Genomic DNA, 24,600 nt, shown 5'->3' on the forward strand with positions numbered 1-24,600 from the left:
CCAGGTTTACAAGTATTCTCAGAACTCTTGGTTCAAATAGTCAACACACGACTAGTCCAAGTTTAATCACTCCTAATTTACAAGTATTCTAATCACTTCTGGTTTCAACCCTAGACAACACATTTATACTGTTTAACTCAACTAAGCTAAACATAAAGAGTTTTAATTCTTTTCAGAATTTACAACACAAACATTGTTATGAGGTTATGTACAGATTGATAACTCTCAACAACGAGAGGATAATACAAAGAATTATGTGATTTGCTATGGTTTTTCACTCCTAGAAAAATATTACTTCAGACCGATATATGAGCACAGTAGACTTAGCATTCACGACTTCATTATCTTAAAATATAATCCTACGAAATATAATCGTACAAAATATAATAGCACAAAATCTAATAGTATAAAATTTAATTGTATAGTAGTTAACGATACTTTTTTCCAACATGATATGTAATTGTGATATTGTGAGATCATTGAACCTCTAAAGTTACATTACTACATTTATGTTTTTCCTTTCTTTGTTTTAAAAAAAAAGTTAAGTGTTATAATTTTGTTTTATTCATAAGTCATGCATTTAAAAAAACGTGATTTTAGTTTTCATCAAATTTTGATTTATTTTCATCCCTCTTATTTCATAAAGTCTTGGATTTAGTCTTTCATGAACAACCACGTTAGCTTTTTTATTAGGTGGTTATTGATATGCCATGTCACATTTTCCTTTTTTGAAACGTGTAAATCCTCCCTACTAAATTCACTCATGAGGTTTTACTCCCTTTCTCATTCGTGTAGGTGAGCCACCCATCCAACTGGTCACCCATTGCCGAGTCACCCACCCAGCTCCTATGGAAACTTTACTATTGGTGTTCCTTCTAGTGGCAGCAACCCTCATTCAGCGTGAAGAAGAAGATGAGTGAGAAACCCTTGCACGTGAACGAGGAAAAAGAGAAGGATTTCGCGTGATGGAAAATGGTGGATTCCGTGGTAGACGGAGATCCCGTTTAAAAACTACAATGGTGCCAGTGAAGTCTTCAACTTAAGTGTTTCTTGAACAAAACAAATAGTTCAAGCTCAAAAACATAAAACAAATAGCTCTCAAACAAAAAATAATAATAAAAACATTTTGTTCCATTTTGATTTAAATAATCCTATATTTCATTTAATAGTGTCGGTATAGTGTGATTGAAATATTATGATAATGGTTAGTTGAAAATTGATTGAGATATAATGGTTCCGATTGAGATTGAGATAATCAAAAACCTATTTTATCATAGTTGCCCTTTGCTTAATCAAACCAACAAGCCTCTTCACATGTAGATATTTGGGAGGATGAAAGAATTTCAGGCAATAGAATTTATAAATATGATAATGGGCTGAGTTAAATGTTTAGTTGACAGAGTTCCTCTACAATTTCTAGAGGGCATGTCTTCAAGAAATAATGATATTTTTGTAGCATTACGCAGTTCTTCAATATTATCAAACCATAAATAACAAATGCCAATTTTTGAAATGGCCAAAACACATATGCCAGGCATGTCATACTCTGCATTATCAATGCACCTGCTATCAAGAAAGACAGTAGGACTGTTTTTTAGGACCATCTATCATCTTTCACTAACAACGGACAAGAGGATATACTTGGCATCTTCAACGAAAACCATGCATCGAAGAATAGAACCCTGTTAACAAAAAAAAAACGATGTTTTGCAACTTTAAAAAGCAGGGTTGCTTATTCTTAGGGCATATTTCTAGCGTGCTGATAGAGTATATATGCATGTATATGTAGGAAAGATATATCAGACTCACAGGATGACCAAAGAACTTTTGAATATTTTTGTGATTAAAGCAGTTAAAAATCTTCAATTGTGCGTAGCTAAGTAAAGAAGCAATTACCGAAATCATAAAAGATAGTAGTATCAATACCCCTATAAATTGAATATCCATCCAAACCATGATTGTTGGCTGAGTTAAACCTATTTAAAACACCCTGAGTTAAATGTTTTCTGATGGAATCCTGCTTGACTTAGTAATCCTATTCTTCCAAAGACCATAGAACTTAAAAGGAAAGGTTTCCAAATCTTTACTTCTTTTCCAATTGATTACTTTTCAATTTTTGACTTCTCTTTCAAATCAATTGTCATGAAAACATTTTCAAAATATGACAATTCATCTCTCTGGAGGAAGCTTCGAGGAGTCCGCGTCATGTCTTTGGTCTCTCCTTGGACGTTCGTCCATCATTTTGTATTAGTTGGCTGATTCGAAAATTTTACTTCGTAAATAAATAAACAATATAAGAAAAAGAACATTATAATTTAAGTCTAAATAGTGAGTCAATTTTCTCCCCTTACTCTTAACATATCAGTTGATTTCATTTACAATCATTTATTTTTGCTACAACTTTGCCATTGCTTTGATAAAAAATGATCCTGCTACAATTTTATTTGAACTAGTCCTTATGTGTATATATTACATATTGGAGTCACAAGCACGGGTAGGAGAGGGGAACAAGTGTGCCTAGTGGAAATCCAATCCCTGACAGCATTATTGCATTTGAATCTTAAAGACTTTAATAAATTTCAATTAAATTACAAACTCATTGTTTGCTCATTGATATTTTATTTGCCTCTAAAGTTCTGCATAATTCATTGTAATTTTTATATCAAATTTAATAAATTGTTGGATTTTGAGGGCATGCTAAGTATGAAATGGTCATGGAGGACTATCACAGTGGTCAAGCAGTAATTTTTCCTTTGTTATTGATAAAAAAATCTTTAAGAGATCCGAATTTGTGGACAAATCCTTTTAAGAAATAGAGTATAATAAAAGATTATCTCCTAAAACATATATGAGAAGAACTTGAAGAAGAACATTTAAAATTCAAAGAATATAGGACAAGATCAAAGATCAAAACACGTCTCCTTGAAACTTGAATCTTATAATATTCCATAAAGAGAAAAATTTAAAGAACGTAAAGATGATGAGCACAATTGAAGAATAATTTAAGAAATTAAATAAATTGTATTTTATTTTAATTGCAAATAATTTGTTTTTATTTTTCAAGTTATTTTTATACCCAATGTCTTTGGACTTTCTTTTAGGGTTTCTTAAGTGCCTTAAACATTTGTACCTATATATAAGGACACCAAATACATATATAGATACTTTTTGGAATCATAATATATGCATTTTGCATTTTTTATAGAAGATTCTCTTGGTTCTTGGTTTGAACTCTGATTTTTATCAAAGATTTAACATCTTTGTGGCGAATCTTTCTTAACTTACCAATATGCTAGATTGTGGTGTTCCCATCTCTGTCTTATTTTACGTTCTTCTCTGACTTATTTTACTGTGTCCCTTGAGGATTCAAATTAATAAAAGATCGTACTCTTTTCTGGACAAGATCGTATCAATTACTATACAGAATTAATAAATTGATCCTACAAGTCTTAGTTCGACAATTTTAAGTCTAACTAATTACAAGTGTCCCATTTTTAAACCTGTTTTCATGAATTTTGTTATCATATAGAAGGACATTAGTTTTTGGGGCAGTTTTGCTATTGAACATGCAGTGATTGAAGTCATTGGCAAGATAATGTGTTTATGCTCTTGTTTTACATGTCTATTTTCTTTTTCTAGAGTTCTAAGCTCTTACATCTGGGCTATGGATGATAATTCCAGAAAATTTGTTATCATCCACCTTGCCTAGTCAACATTTATCAATCGACGAGGAACTATGGTAGATGGGTGAAGAGAGAGCACAAGACAATTGAACCAAATGTATTATCTGAGGTGAACATAAAGGTCATTATTTGATTAATTATGTTTAAAAGCTGCTGATTAGAATATTTTGATCCAATTATCATATTTAGAAATTTTATTGTCTGATATTCTTTCATCCTCTCAAATTTACACGTGGAGAGGCTTGTTGGTTTGATTAAACAAAGTGCAATTGTGATAAAACAGGTTTTTAATTATCTCAATTTCAATCGTAACTATCATCTTAATCGATTCTCAACCAACCATTATATATCATAATATTACATCATAGTGTTTATTTTCTCTGGTCAATAAGTTTACATCACCACACCACACTGACACTTTTGAATGAAATATAGGATGATTTAAATCAAAATGGAACAAGTTGGAGCTTGAGAGCTTTTTGTTTTGTTCAACAAAGGCGTGATTTTTTTCTTCTTCAACAGAAACCCAGTTCCTTTCTATCACTATTTTGGGAGCGACGTTTTGTGCCCCATAATGGTCGGAACTTAAGTCGAAGACTTCCACCGTAGTGCCTAAACGGGATCTCTGTCTACTATGGACGCCACCCCCTCCATCACAAAATCCTTCTTTTTTTCTCGTGCAAGAGTTTTTCGCTCATCTTCTTCTTCATGCTGAACAAAGGGTGTGTCACTGGTAGGAATGCCAATGGTAGGGCCTCCATGGGAATTGGATGGGTGGCTCACTAAAGGGTAGCCAGTTGGGTGGGTGGCTCACCTATGAATGAGGAAGAGAGAGAAGCTTCCTGCATGAAAAGAGGATGGGTGGTTGATTCGTTTCAAAAAAGCAAAACATGAGAGGCCGTTAGCCACCTAATAAAAATAGGTTTAATTACTTATTTAGTCCTTAGATTCATCGTTAAGTCTGACTTGTTCCTTCTTTTAAAAAGGTTTGAATTTTGTTCCACTAATTTGCTCCAATAAAGTATATTATGTTAATTTTGCAAAAATAGAGTTAACTTTGTGGTAATGTGATAAGGAAATCTGTATTTTTTCTCTCTCCTATGCTTCTTTATGTCCAGACTCATCATTTTCCCTTTCTTCTACTTCTCTTAATTCCCCTCTTTCTAGGGTTTTAGTTCTCTTCTTGTTTCTTTCTTTTCCTCTTTAACCTTTTTTCCCTCTACACACGATCAACGTCGTTTCCGAATTCAAAAGGGAAAATCTCTGTCAATTTAAAAATCATAACTTGGATAACACACTTGATAAAAAAAAATTAACCTTCAAAACTACCTTACATGATTCGACAATAATTCACTTTATTTTTGTTAAACAAACTAGCGAGATATTTTACTACTTTGGGTTTTATCTTCCTAATACGCTTATTAAACATTTATTAATATGTATGAAATTAATCTCTTGTGTTAAATATACACATAGGGTCCTTTATTTATAATAGAAGAAATATGGACTAAATACAAATAAGAAATCATAACAAACTAACTAAAAATAAAAGACAAATATAAAATAAAGATAATAAATTGTAGTACCACCAGCACATATTGAATTAAAACAGGAAAGATGCACTTAGTTGTTGATTAGGAGATTTACCTCTAGCATCTATTACTTGTTGTTGTTATTAATGCATTATTCTTTTCTCTCTCACTTGAAGAGATAAAAAGAGATGAGTTTGTGTCGTATAGAGGAGGAGAAGAGAGAGAGATGTTTTTAAAAATTAACAAAATGGATTTGATTGGTGTAAATTATACAAAGTGAGACGAAATTGAGACTTAGCAATGAATTTATGAACTAAATAAGCAATTAAACCATAAAAATACTAACATTGTTGATTATGGAGGACTAAATCTGGACTTTCTAAAAAGAGAGATGAAAATGAATCAAAGTTTCGGACAAAGATGAAAACCAAAATCGCATAATAGTTCAAGGACAAAAACATATTTAACTTTTAATTATATATATATATATATATATATATATATATATATATATATTTGAAATAAAATTATTAATCATATAAATTAAATATCTTTTGTTTAATACGTTTAATAATGTAAATACTAATGGAAGTATTTTGTGCTTATATGTTTAACTATTTTTTAATTAATATTTTTAATATAATTAAATGAGTACTTGAAGTTATATATTTATATTCCTTTAAATTAATTTTTTAATTTTTGCAGGTTAAATTTTCCTATGTTGTTGTAACATCCCAATATCTCACACTGGATAATTCATAATTTATATATTGTAATATTACATTTACGGTAACATCCCGTAATCTCACACTTAAAAATTCATAGTTGATATATGTCTATACATATTTTAAACTCAGATTTCAACTATAAACTCCTAAATATAACTCGAATTCTTCTAACTTATTCTTTGATCTCTTTCTTCATTGGTACTGGATCAGACGACATTCCTTCATCTACTCCCGTATAACGAATTATACGATCATCGTACATACCCAAATACAAACAAGTAGGGTGAGCTAACATGCAACAAATCATTTATAAAACATGCATAATTGCTTTGATACTAACATCATATAATAATTATGTCATACACCCTCAAACCATCATACCACAATTCCTATTAGACACTCGTTCCATAATACCCAAAAGACACGCATCCGGATGATACGTTGATGAGCGGTCACGGGAGGTTATGCACTTGTGATGACTTCTACTTTTTCTTACAAATATACTTCCAAAATACTCCATACCATTCACAAGGTAAATCCTCAACACTATGTCCAAAACCGGCACATAGACCAGGACCTCCTGCTCCTCTCACCACATAATTCATCCCTCTCTACTTGAGACTAGATGATTATTAGAGTATCAGGATAACCTCCAACTACAGGACCCTCAACATCAACATATACACAATTACCACATCATTACAGAATCTCTCCACGAGACTCATACAATGCTCATATTCCTCAACTCATATTATACCATTACGAAATCTCCCCATAATACTCATATCATGTTCAGACGCATAAATTCAAATTCAATATAAGAAATTACAATCATCACAATTAAAGTTTATAATTTCGTATTTACCACCATAACATGAATTCATTCCAACGAGATATATTGCACAATAGTTTAACATTACATAATCTGTTCAACAATAATTAAGTTAAAAGCTTGTCGAGTAGACTTCCAGGAAAGAGAAGTGCATCACAATAGACAATTTAAGTACCAAGTCTTTCCTTAGCCAAAGTGTTCCTCAACTAGTTTTAACAAATTTCTTATCTACAGATTCAAAATAACAGCATATAATATTGACACAGAAATTCAATATAAAAATATACAGTAAGCATTTACAGTATTCACACAGAATTTCAAGACATGAATAGTAATAAAACAATACTAAATCAGAATATAAAAGCTTAGAAAGGTTAGCTCCCCTACCTCTATTCCAGACTTCTCTTGCTCCGAATTTGTTTCCCCGAAAACTCTTCAGAACCTCTATTCTAAAATTTCTTCCTACTCCAAAAAATTCCTAATTTCTTCTTTTCTCATAATTCTCTCTACTTCTTGGTGCAAAAATTTCATTTCCCAAGCTTGCTATTTATAGGCCAAAATTTGACACTATTGAAGTTTTTTTCTTTTTACTATTCAAAAAATAATATTTTAATCATCCACCACCAAATCTTCTTATCTGCTTCATCAATGCACCGTAGGAAGCCTTATCCACGGAATACTATTCATTTTTTTTTATTATTTTTTTTTACTATTCACTTTTTACTATTCACTATTTACTATTCCCTTTTTACTATTCATTTTTTTTTCAAAATCTTCTAAAATAAATTCTCAAAATTTTAAACTCCTTCCTCTGAAATTATTATAATTATCTATCATAAATTTTAATTTTTCTTGCCATAATTTTATTAATTTTATTTTTATCTGTAAAAATTAAAAATTACTACTATTTATTAAATCTAAATATTTTCATGAGTCTTACGGTTGTTAGTTAAGATTATTTGTCATTTGGATACTAATATTTGCGTTTTCCAATCGCTTCTTAATCTTTTACCTGGGTAAAACTAAACATAAAATATAATCACACAATTTCTTTCGACAACATTATGTTGTAATTTTTTCATTGTATAATTAATATTTAGTCTATTGATGTGTATTTAAGATTAAATGTGAAAAGGTAATAAAATGAATATTTTAAATTATATGTTTATATTCATTTAATATTTGTCTCTTGTAATTTCTTCTTAACTTTTTTTATGAATAAGTGGTTAAAACTAAAATTTAAAATACAATCGTACGAAATATAATCGTACAAAATATAATCGTATAAAATATAATCGTATAAAATGTAATGTCTTATAATTAATAGTAGAATTTTTGTTTCAATATATCTTTAATTTTGTCAAGTTAACCTTTTTTTTTTATTAATGGGTGTGTTCAAATGTGGATTAACATAAAAAGTAATTAAACAAGTACTTCAAATTATATGTTTATATTCTTTTAACTTAATTGCTACGTAATTTCTTTCTGACTTTTTTATCTACACAATTAAACTAAAACTAGAAATATAATCATACAAAATATAATAGTATATAATTCATCATATAAATTTAATTATACAATAATTAATTGTACCTTTTTCAACATTATCTGTGATATTATGAGATCATGAGTACATAACTATTGTTATATCTATTTTGTAAGTATGAGTCTGGGTAATTTTAGGTTGCTCCTTTCCTATACTACACATTAATTTAGATATACCTTCATTTAGTTACTTTTAGTACAACTTTATAACGAGAATGTTTGAATGCAAGTCCATATTTAATACCTTCATTTAGTTACTTTTAGTGCAATCCTCTAATTAAAATTATTCCATATCAACAATAAAATTGTTTTATATATTAAGCGTGAACATAAAGTTATTTTATATTAGATAATAACATTATGTCTTTATAATCAATAATAGACTTTATGGTTAATTTTAGGGTTAAATATGTCTTTGATCCCTTAACTTTCAGTGAAAATTGGAATTAGTCCCTCTTGACTAATTTAGTTCCCAAACTTTAGAAATATGTGAATTTAGTCCTTTTAATCAAATTTTGTTAACTTTATTTGATGTTTCAAACACATTTATCAGTGAACATTGAAGCAAAAATGTGTCAAACGGGATAAACAACTCAAATGCTATCATGAAACACACTTAAAACATCAAATAAACCTAACAAAATTTAGTTAAAAGGACTAAATTCATACATTTTTAAAGTTTGGAGACTAAATTAGGCCAAAGTTTTGAAGAGGAACTAATTCCAATTTTCGCTGAAAGTTAACGGACCAAAAGCATATTTAACCCTTAATTTGATTGCGTGAGAATGAAGCACTAGTATTACATATCATTATTTGTGGATAATGACGGAAAGAAAATTACAGTTATAAAACATGTCTTAATGAGTCCACACTAACACATATCAGAAGCACAGAGAGTTGGATTAGCCATGAAAAGCAGAAATGTGAACACCCTTAGAAATGTTGCTGATATCTGGTGCATCATACTTGGTGAATAACTTGTAGGAAGAAATGAGAGAAAGGAAGACATAGCAAATAACAGCAACAAATGTGATAGCTATTGATGCAGTAAGCCTTTGGCAAAAGAGACCAAAGGCACTGCAAGCTGAGCTCCATGCTGTTGCAGCGTTTCCCTTCTCAGCCAAGTACAGTACCTCCATTGATGCAGCTCCAGCAGCAAGGATTAGGTATGTCAAAACCTACAAACCAAATGGAAACCTATTTATTCTCTTAAGTTCTGTCATGCTATATATTCATATTTTATAGTTATAGAAGGTCTTGATTATCTTAACTATCGTTGAATATCTTCGGTTTTAATTAACTAATGTGTTGTTTGTTTTAAGTTTATATATTCAGTTTTCATATTTTTCAAAAGGACACATACAACTTTAGTCAAGATGTATGATTTAAATTGATTGATTAGTTAGATGCCTGAATAAATTGCTTTCAATAAAACAATTCATCCTCTCATTTTATAATCACTAATTTGACTTTTTCTTTTCTTAAGATTTAAATTATGCATTACATTAATTATTTTTATCAATAATAAATTATTTTGATTCATGAATAATAAAATATTATGAATTGTTTCTCTCTTATAAAGATTGAAAAGCTTATGTGTTTAATTTAAAATATTAAAATTTAATTATTATGCATTACCAATTTTAAAAATATTATTATAGTTTTTAACAATTATATTATTATTAATTAAATTGATTTACTTTTTAAAAAGTGTGAATTACTTACGAATAATTTAAAAAAAACTAAAATAAAATTTTATTAAAAATTATAGCATGTATTATTAAAGACGAGATTATACTCTAAAATTGAAAAATTATTTCATATTATGATCATCTAAATATATCATAACAAAAATTCCCTGTTTTTATGACAATCATTTAACATACATCGGTATATCATTAAACTGTTGTTTTTACCATCTAGATTATTACAAATACATTCTCGGTATTTTTTAAATAATTTAAAAAAAAAACATAAGATTTTATTTTAATTTTGAATACGTAAATAGCTTAAAGAGAGCTAGAGCCCACCTAATATTGACACTGCTAGAGTGCTTATCTTTTGGCAATGAATAATCGTAAATCCTTATCCAAAAAAGTCATTTAACATTTCACATTAATCAAAATATTATTTTTATATCAATTATATTTTTTCATATATTTTTAATATGTAAAAAACAAGTAATTATAATGACAAATAAATAAAACAGTCGTATCATTCCAGTAATATAAAGCTTAAATAATTACTTTCATAAAAAAAATCAATTAAAAATAATTAAATTTGTTGAAGATGTTAAATTTAATCAAAACTTTTAAGAACAATACTAAAAGTGTTTTATAGAGATAATAATTATTTATTTTATTAAATATAAAGAGTGGTTTAAGAATATATCAAAATCACTTTTTTTTTGGTTCATTCACAAACAAATAACACTAAGAGATTAAAGTGAGTTGACCTGGTCAAGCAAAAAGAAAGTCCAATTTCTGGACATGCTGCTGGAAAGACGAGGCAAAGCAACAAAAACCACTGATAATAAAGAATACCCTGCACAGATGCCATTGGCATGCACCAAATATCTGCAACATACGTAATTCAGATCTCAAAGTATTCATCTTAGTTCATTAGAAAAACAATCACAATTTAATTTCTATCTTGCTAAAAATAAAACATTACTATGTCAACCAATTGAAAATTATTATAACTTAAATTTTAAAATGATTGTTAATTTTTTTTAAAAAGAAATTTTATTCATCTTTCTTGAAATGTTCATTTAGATAAAATTATCCTTGTTTTTCTTGAAGGGTTGGAAAGATTGCATTCATACTCCATAAAGTTATCCTAAATAACATTTTCACACGTTTTAGTTTCAAAATATATATTCATTTTTTTTATAATTTTTAGTAGTGTAAAATTTGATTTCTTTTTATATTTTATTTGAAAATAATATATCAGACTGAAAGTTAGATGAATATAATTATGTAAAATAAATTTTTAAATTATTAAGGAATTATTATTTATAATTAAATTATATAGTCATTCAATTCTTAAATATATACACAGGTTACACTTTTAGTCAAAATAATAGTTTATATACAATTTGATTAGTAATTGTAAAATATACAGTTAAAATTATTTATTTGTGATATACCTATGTATGACTTAATGCAAGTATAGAGATTAGTAAAATAAAAAAATTATAATTATTTGAATTAATTATGAAATTGTATTTCATTCTTATCATAAATACTCATATTTTATAAATTAGTTCTCAAAGACATATTATATATATAAATGTGAAGATAACATTAGTACAAAATTTATGAAAAATACTAAATGTAATTTTGTTTAAAAGTTTAATTATTTTCTTAAGGAACATAAGTTAATCCCACAAATTAATTCATAAAAAGAATGATTATTAGATGTAAAATAATAATTGATCTAGGAATAGAAACAGTTTAAAGAAAAGAAAACTTGCAACTATTCCTCTTGATCAAACGTTCCAAAACTTTCAATTTGGCTCTGTTCGTTCCCAAATCAGGAGAACCTCAGCACAAACCAGCGACTGCTCTTTTCAAATCTACTCCGAATGAATTTCTGTAAAAGCGAAAGGAGCGAAAGCATGTGTGAGTTGATTGAGAGATACCTGAAGGCGCTAAGGTCTGTGTAGCGAACGGAGCCATTATCATTCTCCTCAGAGTTCTTAAGCATGATGATGAGAGCCGTCACAGAGAGAACAATGGGGAACAGACGCAGCAACGTCTCCACCACGCGTAGGAAGCTGCTGTTGCCTTCAAATTCCTCATGCGTTCCTTCACCTCCTATCAGTCGTTTGTCAGATCTCGAATTTTGAAGAACTCCACTTCCCTCTTCCATAGCTATTCTGTTATTTTGAAATGTGCATGAATTAGGTTATGATATAGCCCATCTATCCGCTCGAGGCTAAGGCCAATTCAATGTGCATCATGTCATTAAAATATGACTACTACCGAAAATGCTATATAAAAGGTCATTTTCTCTCTGGAGTCTTGTCTTATGCTGTGATAATCAAGATACCTCTCAAACGAGATCATAATTGATTGTTAGAGTCGGTTTTTCCTTTGATTTGAAGTCTTCATTTATAGCAATTTTCTTTTAGACCTAAAGAAAAACAATATTTTCAATTACCTTAAATGCTGGCTGAATGGTACGTGATATGATGATGGTGAGAGTAATAAATTTTGGAAGGGGACATCTCATCGAATTTATGATCGGACTCTAGGAAAGTGAGACACCTACTTGTTCACTTGTTGGCTTAAATTATTACTTTCATAGACGGTGAAATTGAGGCAATTATAAGCCATAAATTTCCACTTAAAGTGGGTTCTGCTTCTTAATTTTCTCACCCACCTTAACAGCATCTATTCAGAATTATATATTATGCACCATAAGATTTTTCATCACTCATGTATACTGTAAAAACTAGTTTTATCTTTAACCCAAAACCTTGATGTAGGAATGGTGCTAGATGCAGTCGAACAGATCCACACATAGTCCTTTTTACTGCTCAAGATAGTGAAGATTGGGGATTTGATAACTGAAGAGTTTGAAAAAAGAAGTCAAAGTGATCGAATTTTCATTAATTATTGACGGATGAAGATTGAGTCTTTATGAAAACGAAATAAAGTTAATTCAATCAAATAGATCAATAATACGACAAGTAGTTTCAATTTCGCTACAATACAAATGAATGCAGACCGACCACGTGTACAATTTTCAGTGGGATATAGTCCTAACCTAAGACTAAGCCGCATCTATTGATTTATAATAAAGGCGAAATTTTCTTACATGGATGAAAAATAAAAATTAGGAAAATGATACTTGAACAATCATTTTTGACAACATTTAGACATGCGCACATGTGTCAAAATCTGAGTGGTCCATTTTCATTTAATTTTTCCAACTGGACCACTCAGATTTTGACACGTGTGCGCGTGTCTAAATGTTGTAAAAAATGATTGTTCAAGTGTCATTTTCCTAAAAATTAATACAGTTTTTAAACAATCTTATTCCTGCAAAAAAAAATCTTTTATATGCAAACTTTGATGTAATTTATATGGGAAAAATTAAAATAAAATAGCTAATACGTTTAATATCAATGCATAACAAAATTTATTAGTAATTTATTTTTATCTGAATTTTTGATATAGTTTGGTTTTTAAATTTTAAAAATAAATAAATATAATTTTTTTAGTATAATTAGATTAAATAAATATATATTTATTTTTAAAATTCAGATATCAAAATATATTAAAGTTACTTTTTAATATAAAAAATTTGAAACCGAATACATATTTAATCTTCGTAATAATAAAAGAAAGTGAAAATGTAATTGTAATTTATTATAGAAATAAGTAATTATTAAAAAGCTTAGAATTAAATAATAAAATAGGGGGGGTGTATGAACGCAACATCATACAGCTGAATCCCATTGGGCTTACCAAACAGAGACATCTTCCAGCATCGGAGATATCCACTTTCCATCAACATGGGATGGAATGAGACACAATGCAACTTACAAGGACTTCACCCTTATCCAAACTTCTTCTCAATTTCACTATCCTTGCACTCGCCTTACTTTCATCTTCAAACCCTTTTCAAAATTCAATCATTTCTTTTATTCCTTATATTCTCATTTTTTTTATAATGTCTATCTTATAGGAATTCATATACGGACTTTTTCTTGGGTTTCGAATCCATCCAACAAGTTTCAACAATTTACAAATTTTTATGCTCTAATTTCTTAAACCTAAAACTAGATTTTAGAAAATATATTTTTAGTCTCAAATGTAACATTAGACTTTAACGTTAAAAATATGTTTTGACAGTGGTGGGAGTTGCAGTTGGGGGAACAACAAATATCCAGATTCGGATAAAGCCGAATCTTACTCTGTCTGTCAAAAAAGATTATGATAAAATTGATAATGCGAATAGAAAAATAGCACGTACTAATCTTATCCAACACATCTCAAAGCCTTGCTTATAAACCGTCCAAGTCTTCTCTTCACAAACACAAAAAGGTACTCGTGATTCTATTTAAAGCGCACCTTTAGAACAGAGAAAAGTGTGTTTTCACGCATTCAGTGCCAGCCACAGATACAAATCGTTGCGTGTGGTTTATTGCTGGGAAAGAAGAACAATAAAGGTGAGACATTAAAACCCTCAAAGGGGTATTTCAGAAACAAGATTTGATAGGAGATGGAACAGCCAAAGTATAAGGTTGTCGAAGCTGATGATAACAGCGGACCAGTTAATGAGTGTGCCCTTGCTCGTTCTTTTTCTTTTTCTGAGTCTGAGTCTGAGTCTGAGCCTGGAATTTCAACTGCTTCATCGTCGGATTCTGATTCCTTTGAAGAAGTTACATCCTCTGTTTCTTCTTCTACTTCTTCTTCTTCTTCAGCTGATCAGTTTGCAACTGAACCGTTGAATGATATGTCTTCTTTGTTTCAACAACTTCCTCTCAAGTAAGCTTCTTTTTCCACCCCTTTTTTTCTCTCTATGAGATTTTGTTCTTAGTTTGTAAAAGTTCCGAACACTTTTGTTTTCACAGTTCAAAAAGAGTTACTTTCTAGAATACAATATATTACACCATGTGATTGTAAGAATCGTTTATGTATGAGTATATATACTGTTTACTCGATCAGTAATCTTATTGTCATGCATGGCAACTGTGAAAGAAAAGTTTGCAATACCATTATTGTGTTTGATTTTGCTTATAAAATTTTCTGTGCGTAGGAGGGGGCTTTCCAAGTATTACCAGGGAAAGGCAGAATCTTTCACTTCGTTGGAAAAAGTGAGGAGCTTGGAGGATCTTGTGAAGCCAGAGAATCCTTACAATAAGAAGTTAAAGTCTTGCAGAAGCAATGGAGTGGTAATGGGTGAGTGTGAGAAAGCAAAGTGCACTGCTTCTTCTTCTTCTTGTAGTGAGAACTTCATGGTTAGAATAGCTCCAATCCTACCTCACAGATCTTCCACAGCCACCACCATTCCTAATCAAACTGCTTTGCTTGTTTGAATGGGGTTGAAGAAACAGTTTGTGATCTAATAGTTTTTTAGTTCTTTTGGTAAATTGATTACTAGTTGAGAGTAATTTGGTGTTAGAAATTTCCAGTCATAATCTTTAAAAATGTAATTAGTGCTTTGTTGATTTAATTAGTTTTTTTTCCTCAAACAAAATGGATAAGAAGCTTAAGTTTAGAACATCCACTGGGAATAAAATGGTTATTATAAAAGAGATTAGTGATTTATAATTGGCTGATGATGCGAAAATTATTTAATCTGTTATTAGCGGCGCTTTCCAAACTATAATTAAGGCATATTATATATATATATATATATATATATATATATATATATATATATATATAATCATTACAAGGGAATCAATAGTTGATTGATCAATAAATTGAACTGATGACAAATTTTATTATAATAAGCTCTAACTAATACATCAGATACTAAGAAGAACTTTAAGTAAAATTTTCAATAAATATTGTAGTATTTAATTCACCACTTTATTATTTATTGTTAGTAATTTTATTTAAATATTTTTTAGAATCAAGTGAGTGAATTAGAGTTGTTTATAAGGAAGATATTAATAATTATTTGTATAATTCAATTTTACATATTTATATTTTTTATTTAGATGTATAAAATTATATCTTTAGTATGATTCATTTGAATTTATTTTCTAAAAATTAATTCTATTTACATTAATGGTTATAATATATATTATGAATATAAAATAAAAATATTTAAAGTATTTTTAACGTATTTGTAAATATTTATGAATATAAAATAATCCGTAAAACAGATAACAATTTATATAATATGACGGATTTTTTTTACGGAATAAATAGCAGCTATTTATAATCTAGTGAACTCCATTTACCAACATAATATATTAAAATTTACATGTACTAAGTAGTAACATTGGAAAAAAAATGTATATACAAGATGTATCTTAAAATATAAAAAGAAAAATAATATTATATAATAAAATGTAATACTATGTTAGACGAAATAGTGCTTATTATATAAAGAATTGTATTATTTATACATAATTATTAAAAGAAGTATGACATTAAATTAGACTGGGATAACTCAAATTATAATATACTTCAACCTTAAAATATATTACAATATTGTTTTTATTAAATTTAATCCTATCAAAAGTTGTTTTTAGACTTAAATGTTTACTTGTCTTCTTATTGAAATGTGAATTTTTGTTTAGTATCCGGTTTTAAAAATGAACACATTGGATCCCTATGTTATGAAAAGTATATGTATAAGGTCATGTCCGTTAAGTTGACAGTAACGGTATGATGTAGTCATATTTTTTCTCTTCTCTCTTTTGTTGTCCAGTATTTTTTACTCTTGTTCAATTTTTTTTTAATGATTTGTTGAACTTGTTTTTACGGACTTTATTTATATATTTTTTATAACATAGGACTCATGTCTTCATCTTTAAAACCGAATACTAAACATAAATTCACTTCTTAACATAAAAGTAAACATTTAAACATTATTTTTAACTCAGACCCAACACTGAGAAAAATATTCGAATCATAAGAAATCCATAAAATACTTAGTACAAAGTATTTATCACCAACACTATTTTTTCCAGTTCGAATAGATTTTTTCTAACTAATACCTATAATTTTTTACTAAAAATTTATCCATATTTATAGAATATTTATGAAAAACAATACTTTATAAAATCACATTTAAAATTATGTGAGATATGAAATTACAACATCTCAAGAAGTTAATCCTTATTTCTTGGTTGAGGATGAAAAAAATATCATAAAAAAGAAATATATATATATATATATATATATATATATATATATATATATATAAAAGCATTTTGTAAAAAAAAGAATCATAAAAAAATAAAATAAAAACTTGGTATTTTTTGAATGACAAAAAAATATCAAATTGTTAATCTAATTGATTGAGTAAATCCTTTCTAAACAACAATATCAAATAAGTATACATACCTCAACATGTTGATAATATCAAAATATTTTAGGATGAAATTGAAATTAATACTATTTAATGCGTAGCAAAGAATTATTAAATGTGGTAAGTTACTTCATTTTACTTATTCATTATATTTTGTAAATGAAGATAGTTTTTTTTTCAATTATCAATAGTTCAATGACAAATTCCGAAAAATATTGCAATCCTTACGAGAAGAAGCCCAAATAGCCCATAAAGTCCACATATGACCCAATTAATAGCGATGTGAGTTTTCCTCGCATAAACAAATACTTGTTTTTGCGTTTAACCTTCTCAGTTGCCGCGGAGGAGTGTGGCGAACGCCAAAGGAGGGCACCGAACAGTTTTTACTTCGTTTGAATCAATGGTTTGTTCTTCTTTTCTTCATTTTGCTAATTTGTTTTTCTATTATATTTTCATCTCTTCCCCCATTCATGCACATAGATTGGGTGTTTCTTGCAGTATTACCGCATATACTGAATACCATGATCTTCACAATTTCAAATTAATTTTGGATGTTACATTGTTGTCGTATCCATCTCTTGCTAATTGATATTTGCTTCTTACAGCGTTTCCTCGTGTTTTGTTGAACTCTGTGTTTTGTTGGGTTAATTGTTATTTTTCTTTTCTTGGTATATGAATTATCCTAATTGAATGATGGCTGCTGAGTGATAAAACGGAATGATGGGGCAGTGTGAAGGAGAATAGAAAAAATTGTGTTTTTGGTGGGGTTGTCAGTTAATGAACTGGAATGCCCTTTCTCTTAGCTTTTGTTGATCACGTTTATTTCTCGTGTTGCTGTTTCATATTCTAGATTCTCTGAAAAAATTATAGTTTTGACTTCGTTGTTCTCTTTGATCAATGTAGTTTCTATCAGTTACCAGAACCATGGGGTTATTCTTGGCTGGTGAAGTAACCATTGAAGTTCCTTACTTTTATAATTTGTTGAATTTATCTTCGTGGTGTTTCTACTGTGAATGTTTTGTTTGCTTTCAAATTGAAGTTGCTTGTTAGAACCTCGTGAATTTCAATCATTTTTGGAATGAGCAAATTACAATTAACGAGCGCACATGGATACGGTTGTATGAAAAAAACCTGAATGGCTCTCGCTTTTGTATTATTGATTCAATTTTGCTTTTTTTCTGATTGCAGGAAAGGAGCTAGTGTGCTTGTCTTTGATATTAGGGACAAATTGTAACTTCAGTGTTTTTCAAAGGGTTCTTCTGATTTCTATATACCCTCTTATATAGTTCCTTTTCTAACTCATTTTCAATGAACCCTGTGCTAAAGGACAGCAACACAAAAGCCACATCAAAACTACCCCGAAAGGGAAAAAGAAAAAAGAAGGGTCTGGGAGTAACGGATCCTCAAGTAGCAGAAAACCCATCAAAATTCTCATTTGCTATAGCCAAAATTGCAGTTGCCCAAATCTGTCAATCAGCTGGATTCAAAAAGTCCGAAAACAATGCTCTTGAAACCCTAACTGCTGTTTCCACTAGATATCTGGAAGCAATTGTGAGATCAGCTGCCTCATTTGCTAATGCCTCCAATCGTACTGACTGCAATCTCTTTGACCTCGTCAATGGCATTCATGATCTTTGTTCTGTTCAAGGATTTCCGGGTGGTTCAGCGTTGCACAAAGACGACCTGCTTAGGTCTTCAGCTCTAAGAGAGATTATGAATTTTGTCAACCTCTCTGATAAAGTTCCTTTTGCTAAACCAATTCAATGTAGAAATGATTCTGATGTAACCATTGATTCTGGTACATTAATGTGCTGCTCTAACCAAGCCAAAACTCACATACCAAGTTGGCTCCCACATTTTCCTGAGCAAAACTGTGATCAGGTTTTAGTTAAGGAGAGGAAATGCGGCGAGAAATATTGGGAGCATTCATTTGCTGTGGACGAAAACAGTGTCATATCACAGAGCAATCACATGAATGGAAAAGAAGGGAAAGACACAGGGAGGGAATTGCCAGAGCGAAGAGAAAGAATGAAGTTTAAAATTAGAGGGGAGGAGAAGCAAGTTGGATTGGGTGTGAATATGATGAGTGGGGTTTGTAAAGGAAGGAAACGAGTGTTTTGGAATCATAACAAAATGAATGGTTGTATTATTGAGAACAACAAAGATGAGAAAAGATAGCATGATTGTTATGGAAATTAAATGATGTTTGTAACTCTTGTGTAAGCTCAGAATATGAAAAAAGAGTGATATGAAAACAAATGAAAATTTCGTGCAGCCTAGTTTTAACTAAGTTTCAAGTTTGTTATGGCTATCCTTTGAAACTTGTCTTTTAAAGAAAGTGCTCTGTTCGGAAATTCTTTTTGAATATATGGTAACTATGCCTGGTCAATTACTGCGTACTAGATTTTTTTCAACCCTTTTGGACAATATATTTTGAAGGTATGAAATTATGATTTGTTAACTGTTAGAGTGTTTTTCTTTCTGACTTTCTATTTGTAGCAGTTTGCTACTACTAAGTTTCATGTGAGAGTGGGCTTCATTGCTGTAGTTCTTAGACCTCCCTGCACTATTGGGCTACTCCTTTTAAGCTGGGCTGTTTTTTCTTACACCTCCATACATTTCAATATGCACCCCTCATAAACTACAGGTTAAATTTGAAATTTACAAGGGTGGAGGATGCAGGATGAAATTATGGAGGTACACAATGAAATTGTCCTTAAGTTGTTGTATTTTGTTTTGGGCCTCGTTGGATATATGAATGAATCAAATAGGTAATTTGTAGATGAACTTTCCAGTTTTCTAATATTCTTCTCTTCTATTGTTTTTTCCAACTTTTTCTAGGAGTGTTAAAATTTAACACATCCTCAAAGTATTTTCTAGAATTTTATGATTAAGTATTTAATCCATACATGATAATTTATAGTCAATTACGGTGTTTTATTATCTTAAAAGTTGGTTTTCATGAAATATGTTAATTTTTTAAGACTAGTTGAATTAAAATTTTAATTCATTTGGAAAGTCATTTCTAGACAAAAGAATGTTTTAGAAAAATTATGTAAAAGAGAGATGTGTAACTGCCATAAAAAATGTGTCCATTTATAAACTATATTTTATATATGATGCCATAAAAAATGTGTCCATTTATAAACTATATTTAATATAAGATGAAGGGACATGATAAGTTTGGTCTAATTTACACTACTACTATTGTCCATACAATCCTTTTACTAAATAACGTGTGTTTCTAATCACGAATCATTATGTTGAACTCATTGTTTATTTATTTATTGTTTAATAATCCTTATTTGCACAGATTCGTGTTAATTAGGTCATCGTATTTTTAAAGAGCTTAATTAAGTTCTTTTTATGTAAAATTGAGTCAATCATGACCTTACCGTTAATTGTTGTGGACGACGTTAAATTTATTGTTTGGTGGCATGCTGAGCTAGCATTTACTAAGTGGCACAGTAAGAGGTCATTACGTGGCAGCCTCCTTTCTCCCAAATTAGGATTCTGCATATTAGGCAAAGGAGCTTGCGTCGCGCCGCATGCGAAGGAGAACGAAGGTGCTGGAAATTCCTCAGTGGTGGCGCGTTGGATGCTGGTGCTTTTTAGAGGTTCGATTTTGAATTTTACGCAAGCAGAAAGAAGCATTGGCTGATGGAAGATGAAGGCATTGCGGTTTTTGTGATTTTGGGAATGATTTGCAGGTTTTTGGATTGTTGTTGGTGGTGAGGCGCAAGAACGAAGATAGGTTGGAGGTTCTGGAATGGACGAACACGCGGGTTAGGGTCTCTGTTTTCGCTTCGCGACTGTGGTTCCCACTTTGCAGGTTGATAAAAGTACGAGGGAGACGATGATTTTGCCCTAGCTCCTGGCAATGTGGTTTTCTGTTGAGTTTCTCTGCGTGGTTTTGCCCTGGCTTCATTGGAAGTTGTTCGTGCTCCAAATCAATTCCAGGTTGGAAATATGTTGCGCGAGTTGAGGGTCGTGGTCGAGGTTATTAAGACTGGGTTGATAACATGATTAAGTCAACTCGGGGCTGAGGCATGGGTTGTTGTTCATGTTGGGTGGGCAGCGGTGATGCTCGAGGAAGTTGAGCCTAGCCTTATCTCTACGGATGCGTACGGCGACGGCAGCGTAGGCGCGTGGGGCTTCTTCTGCAATGGCGAAGGTGCCAAGCCACATGCGAACGCCCTTGCGTGGATCCCTTATTTCCACAGCCCACTTGCCCCACGACCTTCGCCTGATTCCTTTGTGAGTATTCTTCCGTACTAGTGCATCACCCTTCTCTGCAATTACTCTGCTATTCTTGACCTTCTCACATGTCTCCTCCACTACATCAAAGTCAACAACAATCATGATAATGCCAAAAATTATAATTAGTGAGAAGAAAAAGGTGTTACCTTTGTTGAGTGTGGAAGAAGAGGTGGCATTGAAAGTGTGGAGCTGAGAGAAGAGGTGATGGGTGGTGGATTCTGGAGCATTCTTGATATGAAGTTCTATGAAATCAGAGATGACAAAACCACCACACATTTTGATTTGAGAGAGTGTGTAAGAAAAATGAATTGAATGAGAGGAAGCTTCGTGATGGTGTGTCAATGGAGGAAGCGTCGCGTTTCTGGGTTGGTTATAAAGGACATCGCGACCTAATTTGGGGTTGGTTCCTGGTGGCGGGTTGGCAGCAAGACGTTGATTCCACGTAACCTGCACATCATTAAAAATTGTGCAGTCAGCAACATACAAATTATGTACAGTAAATTTAATGACAATGTCATAATTGACTCAATTTTACATAAAATGGATTTAATTGAACTCTTTAAAAATACAAGAATCTAATTAACACGAATATGTACAATTAAGGACCTTCGAAATAATTAATATTTATTTATTTATGACTATGGCTCAAACATGCACATCTTTACTAGCTGTTTAAACTTAAGTGCATTCAGTTATACAGGAGTTTTTTCTATCTAAGCTATATATTAATTATATATAACATGTTAAGGAAATTATTTTTGAAAAATCTGGTGTTGAAATTCCATTTTCGTCCTCCATCATTGTTCTCATTATCAACTACTAAAATTCAACTTAATTAATTAATTAATAGATGACGTACTTAACTTCCTATCTTGAAGGTCTAATATATCCTCTTTATATAATTAACCCACTGGTCAATCCAATAATGATTATGTTTTATTAAAGCCTCCAACTCAAGGAAGTATGTTACTGTAGAGTTTGAATGGACATTGACAATCTCCAAGTGGAGTTTCCCTGTAATGTTGTGTCATAATGACACTTGTTGTCAAAGAGTCCTAGTCATCATCTTTATGATTAGCAATGTGGGACAAATTAAATATAGAATTAGAGGATGAAACACATAAATGGAAATAGAATTGAAAATCATATTGAAATTTTTAACTAACTTCTTTAATTAGATTGAAAATATCATTTTTCCTGAGGTCTATTTAAGATATTATCAACTTTGTTATCATAAATATAACCTGTTTACTTCACAGGAATTAAATTTATTAATTGTCTAATATTTACATTCTAAGCTAAATGTATAATTATTCAATAATATGGTTTACAAAATAAAAAAGAATGTGTGTCCAAATCTATCTAAGCTTTTCTATTTCAATCTATAACATTCTTTTCCACCTAGCAAATATACTCACTACAAAAAAAAATAAAAAACTTATCAAAGTAGGTTATTTAGCATTAGAATCAATATACATTATAATTGTATTCATTTCAAAATCAAAGAAACTTTATTTAAACTATTGTCATGCATTATACATCAGTCTATTATAATATACACAAATTAGAGATATTAAATGAATACTTTTCGAAAACATTTATATTAAACATGTTAACATTTGACTCATTTTAAGTATTTAAGGTTAATAAACCTTTATAGATGTTTTAATTTATAAACCTTCAAACAAAATTGTACATTAATATATGAACTTGTCTTCAACTTCTCACTATGATATTTTAATTTATATGATTTACATTATCATTAAATTAGATATAACTCTCTCGAATGATAACTTCTTGTACTTAACATTTTGAATAGTTAATTATATTTTTATTTATAAACTTTCAAGCGAAATTACATTTCTCATAAATTTTATATTAATTTCATTCCTACATTTTATAAATGAATTAATGTATGACATCTTGACAGCTAACTATATTAAACCATTTATCATTAATAGAATAACATTTCATCCAAATCAACGATAATGTCAAATCCTATATAAACTATTTAATACAGTTGTTTGTCAAAAATATCATACATTCATTCATTATATATCATTTCAAATATATAACCATTTGAATAATAATACTATGAAATACATATTCATAATTCATAATTTCTAACCATTTAGAACCAAACAAATTAATTTAATGAGAAAAACCATCTTAATTGCTCTCAAATCTAATGCAGGGAAAAACATGAAAGAAAGGAAAATAAAAAAAGAAAAGAAGAAAGAAAAAAAGAGAGTTTAGACCATGTTCTCACATATTGATTGTGATTGACATTTAAATAGAATATGTAGTAATATTAAACTTATGGTGAGATGTTAGGTAATAAGAATTCAGTACTCAACCAAATAAAATAAAATAAAAAATATCGTTTTTGGATTTTCATTTATCTGTTTTCTTAATCAATTTTTAGATTGTTTTAACAATTTAAAATAGTTTGGCTGGTTGTATGATTATCATGGAATTATATTCTTTCAATAGGTAGATAAGAGTAATGTTAAGTCTGTACTTACAGAAATTGAGAACTATATATTGTCGTTAGCTTGATTAGAAACCAATTTGAGTGTTTTTTTAAAATTTATAAACTAAATTGAGTTTTTCTTTTTTCAAGAACAAGTTAGAGCACCTAACAGAAAGATCAAATCTAGTTATCAACCCTTTAAATAGTAAGTTTTTAACCGATACTTCACCAGAAACATAATATTTCTGTTGGTTTTAAAGTTTAATAATTTCTCTTTTGTTCTTTGGCAGTAAAAAAACAGTTTGACACTTTTTCAACATATAGTTAAGTTCTAAAAGTGTCTCTCTTAAATATCGCACATCACCATTCTTAAATTCATGTCTGTTTGGTTACTGTCTTAGTCAAGTTTGTCACTTTGCCACACATATTATTAAGTTCCACGTCTCCTATTTGAATTTATGAATACAAAACTTGCACGCCATTTCATAATATTCATTGGACAGTTTTCAATTAAATTTAAAATCTCATCCATATATTAACATTT

At 29.9% G+C, this 24,600-nt stretch overlaps 3 protein-coding genes and 1 pseudogene across 3 annotated transcripts; 2 read left to right on the forward strand and 2 right to left on the reverse strand.

Annotated features, from left to right (window-relative positions):
• Positions 1-9,076: 9,076 nt before the first annotated feature.
• On the reverse strand, positions 9,077-12,297 carry LOC124830155 (CASP-like protein 2A1). The gene is made up of 3 exons (XM_047303796.2): positions 11,964-12,297; positions 10,776-10,896; positions 9,077-9,498 (listed from the first exon to the last, which is right to left on the reverse strand). Exons 1-3 carry the CDS (start codon positions 12,191-12,193, stop codon positions 9,223-9,225), a joined length of 627 nt encoding a protein of 208 aa, XP_047159752.1. The 5' UTR covers positions 12,194-12,297; the 3' UTR covers positions 9,077-9,222.
• A 2,065-nt stretch (positions 12,298-14,362) lies between these two features.
• On the forward strand, positions 14,363-15,606 carry LOC124830151 (uncharacterized). The gene is made up of 2 exons (XM_047303792.2): positions 14,363-14,820; positions 15,092-15,606. The coding sequence occupies exons 1-2, from the start codon at positions 14,555-14,557 to the stop codon at positions 15,369-15,371; spliced, it is 546 nt and encodes a 181-aa protein (XP_047159748.1). The 5' UTR covers positions 14,363-14,554; the 3' UTR covers positions 15,372-15,606.
• Positions 15,607-17,595: 1,989 nt separating this feature from the next.
• LOC124830149 (transcription initiation factor TFIID subunit 8) lies at positions 17,596-19,634 on the forward strand. Its single transcript, XM_047303790.2, has 2 exons — positions 17,596-17,726; positions 18,512-19,634. The coding sequence occupies exon 2, from the start codon at positions 18,632-18,634 to the stop codon at positions 19,499-19,501; it is 870 nt and encodes a 289-aa protein (XP_047159746.1). The 5' UTR covers positions 17,596-17,726; positions 18,512-18,631; the 3' UTR covers positions 19,502-19,634.
• Positions 19,635-21,349: 1,715 nt separating this feature from the next.
• On the reverse strand, positions 21,350-21,859 carry LOC124830154 (ethylene-responsive transcription factor RAP2-3 pseudogene; annotated as a pseudogene).
• Between the last annotated feature and the right edge of the window lie 2,741 nt (positions 21,860-24,600).

The sequence above is a fragment of the Vigna umbellata genome, chromosome 1 (genome assembly GCF_029865625.1).
Source record: "Vigna umbellata cultivar VRB3 chromosome 1, Vumbellata_1.0, whole genome shotgun sequence".
NCBI classification, from domain to species: Eukaryota; Viridiplantae; Streptophyta; class Magnoliopsida; order Fabales; family Fabaceae; genus Vigna; species Vigna umbellata.

Bases quoted from the DNA above. Each gene is read 5' to 3' on its own strand.
- LOC124830149 (XM_047303790.2), top strand. From the start codon at position 18,632: ATGAACCCTGTGCTAAAGGACAGCAACACAAAAGCCACATCAAAACTA.
- LOC124830155 (XM_047303796.2), bottom strand. From the start codon at position 12,193: ATGGAAGAGGGAAGTGGAGTTCTTCAAAATTCGAGATCTGACAAACGA. The intron at 10,897-11,963 runs GTATCTCTCAAT...CGTATGTTGCAG, and splicing joins ACAGACCTTAGCGCCTTCAG to ATATTTGGTGCATGCCAATG. The intron at 9,499-10,775 runs GTCAACTCACTT...TTTGGTTTGTAG, and splicing joins CTTTCTTTTTGCTTGACCAG to GTTTTGACATACCTAATCCT.
- LOC124830151 (XM_047303792.2), top strand. From the start codon at position 14,555: ATGGAACAGCCAAAGTATAAGGTTGTCGAAGCTGATGATAACAGCGGA. The intron at 14,821-15,091 runs GTAAGCTTCTTT...TTCTGTGCGTAG, and splicing joins TTTCAACAACTTCCTCTCAA to GAGGGGGCTTTCCAAGTATT.